At 38.7% G+C, this 5,522-nt stretch overlaps 1 protein-coding gene across 1 annotated transcript in view; it reads right to left on the minus strand.

Annotated features, from left to right (window-relative positions):
* Positions 1-686: 686 nt before the first annotated feature.
* PIAS1 (protein inhibitor of activated STAT, 1) overlaps positions 687-5,522 on the minus strand; it is a gene marked incomplete at its 5' end in the record, with an annotated part of 19,526 nt that continues 14,690 nt past the window's right edge. Inside the window, 5 exons of the mRNA XM_010296581.1 lie at positions 687-1,153; positions 2,662-2,699; positions 2,923-3,065; positions 4,280-4,457; positions 4,768-4,898. Coding sequence (XP_010294883.1) covers positions 857-1,153; positions 2,662-2,699; positions 2,923-3,065; positions 4,280-4,457; positions 4,768-4,898 — 787 coding nt within the window. The remainder of the gene's footprint in view (positions 1,154-2,661; positions 2,700-2,922; positions 3,066-4,279; positions 4,458-4,767; positions 4,899-5,522) is intronic.

Here is a 5,522-nt window from a genome sequence, read left to right on the forward strand (position 1 = left end):
ATATTTTGCTGATTAGGATCTTACATTATTTTAAAAGGATTTCATAGTAAGTTCTTCGAAATAAAATCCTACAGTCCAATGTGTCAATGCTTTTATTTGGGGCTAGATTCCATAAAAATTCGCCATCTTGTCCCACATAAGCACAGCCAAGTAAATCCTCAGCCTGAGATTTTATTGAGTCTGGCCATCAAGAATAATTGGTGCACTAATGAGCTTGCAACATGCTTGATTAAAGCATGCAATTAAAAAAAAAATATCATCTGAATAGAGGGTCACGTAGAACCAGAAATGACAAATCCCAAAAAACCAAACCCACTCCTGAAAGGCTAAGTCCTGCAAACAGAGGGGATGCTGTGGAACAGTTTGGGTAGGGTGTATTCCGCTTTAAGCGTAATAAAATCTGCACTAAATATGGGATGAGGGAATTAGATTCCACCAAAGGTAAATGTCTCCAAGAGGAGAAAAAACCCTCTCACAAGTTTGAACTTTAAAAGTTCAGCTCCTTTCCTGCTTATGTTACTGTGAAGGAAATAATGCCGTTTGTGTCCAAACTATGGGGAAAAAAAGTAACTCACATGACAAATGTGCAGGTGTAAAATCTTCAACATCCAGAAAAATGAACTGAAGCGCCTTGTTTTTGTTAATTTTTTTTTTTGTTTTGTGTTTTTTTTTTTTCTTATTTTTACCAGTGAGGCCATCTTAGGTTTATATACAAAAGTAAAACTGAAAATATACTTTTGTTCTCTGTACACATAAATTTTTTTCCCTAAAAAAGGAAAAAAACTTGTCTATGTTTCTAACATAACGTAAAACCAAGCACAAAGATTTCCTCTGATGAGTTCATTTACTCCAAAAATCAGTCCAATGAAATAATGTCTGGTATGATACCAAAGATAGACGCCGTGTCCGTGCTGCTCCTACTTGCAACTGGATGACCATGATTCTCTCGCAGGCTGTTGGAGGAAACAAGACTGCTGTTACTGCCACTATTGCTACCATTTGTGGCTGGCAGAGAACTGCTTCCTCCTGCATTTAGCTGATCGAGAAACATCTGAGATGAAGTGTATGGGAAAAAACGAGAGTGTAAGAGTTCTTGATCATCTGATGCGGAAACTGCCGCAGCTGCAGCAGCAAGAAGGGATGTGTTGTAATGCTGGGGGGAAAAACAACATTTTCAAGTTACATTTCAGACACTATAGTTTTGATTCAGACCAGCACAAAAGAAAGTATTTGTAAGCTAAAGCTCTGACAGCTTCTGGATTTCACACCAGCTCCTCTACTCAACCTTTCTGTAAGGTAAGTGGACCGATGCAGTGAAGTTTTACCTCTGCAGCCCCTGATTTCTGAAGCCAAAAGGAATTGGAAATACTAGTATTAGTAAGAGGAAACACTAGAAAGGTAACAGTATCGCAAGACACCCAGAACAGTAAGAAATGGTAAGCAGCAGCACTCTATCTCTTCAAAAAAATTCCTTGGTGAAAAAATTCCCCAAAATTCAAAGAAACATTTTGCCATCCCTCTCCTCCGCTCAAAAGTCACAGACCAACCGCAGCTGGTGAAACTGTGCTAATCACTGCTAGTAGAGAAAAGCATACTTCTGTGAAAAATGCATTTAGAAATAGCACGCTTAGTCCCATCAGATGGCAGTTAGGGCTGTCCCAAGTTATACTCTCTGCTGGGCAGCCCCTGAAAAGCATGAACTTCAGCCATCAAAAATCAGATTTTAAATACAATCTCTCTGTAGGGTAATTTTGCTCACAATGTTTCTTTCCACTACGATGAAACTTATATGCAGGCTGGTCAGGCTTGTTCCCCGACATTTATGTGCTGGTATAATTATGCCGTATCAGTGTAGCATCAGACTTCTGCACTTCTTGTTTCAGAAGAAATCTCGTATCTGTGATTTACCGAGTATCAAGAAAGCTTTTCTGGATCCAAATTCTGCAGTGCAGGCTCTGGTCTGAACAATGATATGAAAGTATTCCTCTACATTTAGTGCAATTCTCCTGCTTGAGATTGCAGCACAGACATGAAGGGACAAAGGGCAGTGAGTCACCCCAGCCCTCTTTTCTAGGAGGCACAGGAGGAAAAGTGATCAAGTGGGAAGACTTGCCAATCCAGACTCTTTTTGAGAATGACCTGCTTAGCTGCCAAAACTGGAGATGCCAGCACCAATATAGCCCATTTCAGTAAGCACGTACAGAAAGGTGGCAAACATGGTATGAACAGGCATACTGCCTGAGGAAAAAAAAACAGAGAGCTGCCCCTGACTCTCCGAATTGTGCAGAGGACTGCCAAGGGGCCCAGTGACAGGGCCCAGCACTGTCAGATGACCAAAGTCAGACCTCAGGTCTGAAAAACTAAGGAGGTGGCTGGCAGACCTTCTTCCATGGCCAAGGGTCATTCCACAATAGAATGGTTAGGCTCAGTCACCCACTCTTGGAAATGGAAATGTTTGTCTTTTGTTGTGCCTCATCCTACACTGGTGTTTAGACAATGCTTATGTTTGGTCACAGTTTCTATGTGTATAAAATAAAGCTGCAGCCTGCCTGCATTTACACCTACATCATACATCTGCTCCTTCCTTGCCTATACATCCATGCCAGCAAGTGCTTCTCAGAAAAGAGTATCTGCCAAATGACTTGATTTTCCTTGACTTACCTGATTGTCTCCTGACAGGAAAGGGAAGAAATCTAAACCTGTAAAGAGCCAAAGAAAAAAAAATAAGCTTCTCAAAACAAAAAAGCACCTCCCTATTTTTCCACCATTTATTTTGAAATAAAACCAGCATAATACTGATGACACCTCAGATGCTTTTCACTACCGGAATTTGCAAAACATCAACCCTTTAAAACCTTAAGATAATAACCTTTTAAATCCTTTTAGAATAGTTATTATTGCTTGGAGAGCTGTACTTCTCACCTTGCAAGTCATAAGGCATAGGTGTCATATGGAATGGATGCCTGTAGTCTTGGATAAGTGATGTATTGATGTAGCTGGTGTCAACAGCAGGAAGGCTTGGTGTTCTTGACACAGGAGATGCTTGATGTGGTAAATTTAAAATGCTGGAAGAAACAAAGGCTTGTTACAAGAGCAAAATATAGTCTTGACTCTAAAGCTGTAAGAACAGCATTTGAAGATTTTTACTGCTGTCCCATGCAGGGTATGCCTATTTTCAAATTTAACACAAAGTCAGCCTCTCAGTACACATTATGAACATTGGGACAGGTGTGCAACAACAGCTCCCCTACTAAACTTCAAAGCTTCACTAGAAAGCACCAAGATGCTACAGCATCTCAATGAGTCTTGGAGGGACTGGAAAGGGGTGGGGGGAGGGAGGGAAAAAAAAGGAGCATCACATGTTCCCCAATATTTCTTCTCACAATGACATTTTATCAGAAAAGTTAATTCAGCTGATTATTATAATATTATATAATTCAGACCCAAGCAGTCAAAGTCTAGCAAAATTAAAGGAAAGCTCAGTCTCAAACAGCAGAAGCTGATGACTCTCACTATAAATGGTATTGGGATCTCTGCTATAAATATGTTACAAATACTCCTAAGCCAGGACAAGAATATCCTAAAGGTGTACTGAACCCCCAAAAAAGGTACAAATCTGCCTAACAGCACAACAGATATGCTCTGCAAGGTAATTAGCAATGGAAGACAGCCAAAAAGGTTTTGAAGAGTTTTAAGTGATCACTGAGTCATTTACATTACTGGTGTAGTAATCAGTTCAACAATAGGATCCCTTCGGTTTAGCCTCAGTTTTCATCCCTACATGTTTATGTAAACAGGGTGCTATTAGCAGCTTGGCTACTTAGGTGTAATCAGGTTATTCTGGCATTCTTTATTATAAGGCTACTGGTAGTAATCACTGGCAAAACCCACACACTCCCATACCACACCCATGTTTCTCACTGCTCGCTCTCTCCGTATGTTGCTGCTTTCTTATTTCCCTATGGAAGAAAAACAATTCCAAATCTGCAAAAAACATTCTTCTAAGCCACAACCTTTTGTACCATTTTATACTCATTTTCACAAATACGAGTATAAATACAATTAAAACAACCTGTATCGTGTTACACACTTAACGCAAAGTTATTATTCCAGTCTTTTGAGGCCTTGTGACCTGAGACCAAATCCATTTGCTACAAGCTACTAAATCAGGATATAATCTAAATACAGAACTTTCCAAATACAATGTCTTTTGAAATTTGTTACTACTCTCCATTGTGAGTATATTCTCTCTGCATTGGCCTGCATATTTTATTCTCACCCCTTATTATTTAACGGTGATGCTGGAGATATGGAAGGACAGCTTCTCTTTGCAGATGGTTCTTCCTCCTCTTCATCTGATGAACTATCAATGGTTAAATCAATCACTTCTACTTTCTTATTTTTATTTGACTGTTGGTGAGAAGACACCTGATGTTCCAAGGAAGAGCTTATGCATCCTATACAAAGTAAGTCAACATTATAAGCTGTAGCTTACAACACTACAATCATCATAACTTCACAGCTTATTATATGCCTTCATAAATAAAGCTTATAACTTTAACAAAAGACAACAAAATTACATAATGTTGATAATAAAAGTACCATCAGCCCCAAACAGGTATTACTGAAGTAATCTTCCTCACAAATGATCATTAAAAGCTCCAAACATACATGCAAAAATGTGCATCTTGAGAAGTGAAAGGAACACCAATACTTAACATTTCACCAGTATGACATTCAGTCCATACATCCCAAAACACAACTTACCATCAACTCCGTTGTAAGATGCAGTTACTTCCTGCACCTCCTTCTTTGATCTCATAGGAGCCCATGATCCATCCTCCTTAAACTGAATTTCATCACAGTCTGTACAATACTTCAGGATTTCCATGAACAACCTGTCAATCAAAAACATTTAATATCAGTCCTCAAAAAGACCTTAACTCATTTTTTTCTAAAATATCTTCATTAATCAGTGTAAGTTTGAAGTAGTGTTTGAAAAGAGTCAAAAGCTTTCATTGTTCTACCCTTCTCTCATCTTCTTCCTTGATAAAAAGGAGTGACTGAAAACACTATCTAATATAAAAATCTGCACATTCACTTAAAAGAACTACAGGAGTGGAATCCTGCAGAGCTCATGACACAGAACTCTCCATTTCCCAAAATGAAGGAAGAATGTGAACTAATGTTAAAAAAAAGAAAAAAAAAATCTTTCTTACCCATATTTATCTTTGACAGTATTTAACTGAGGAAACTCCTATCTTAAAGCAGTCCACATAGCTGAGTGTCTAAAGACTACTATTTCCTGAAACCCGTTTTTTCTTTTTAAATTAAAACTTCATTAAAAAAATCTGAGCATGGGAATCTAAACTTGCAGCCTCTTCTCCTACTGTATCCCTAAAACTTTTAGGATCCTGGCACAACATCACTCCCAGTGGGAATTCCAGCTTTTGACCAAGACTATTTATGTGGTTCTGCGCAGGAAAGAGCTTTGCTTTAATTAGTGAGAAAGTTCACTCTTT

This window comes from Phaethon lepturus, unplaced genomic scaffold (assembly GCF_000687285.1).
Source record: "Phaethon lepturus isolate BGI_N335 unplaced genomic scaffold, ASM68728v1 scaffold53301, whole genome shotgun sequence".
In the NCBI taxonomy this organism is placed as follows: Eukaryota; Metazoa; Chordata; class Aves; order Phaethontiformes; family Phaethontidae; genus Phaethon; species Phaethon lepturus.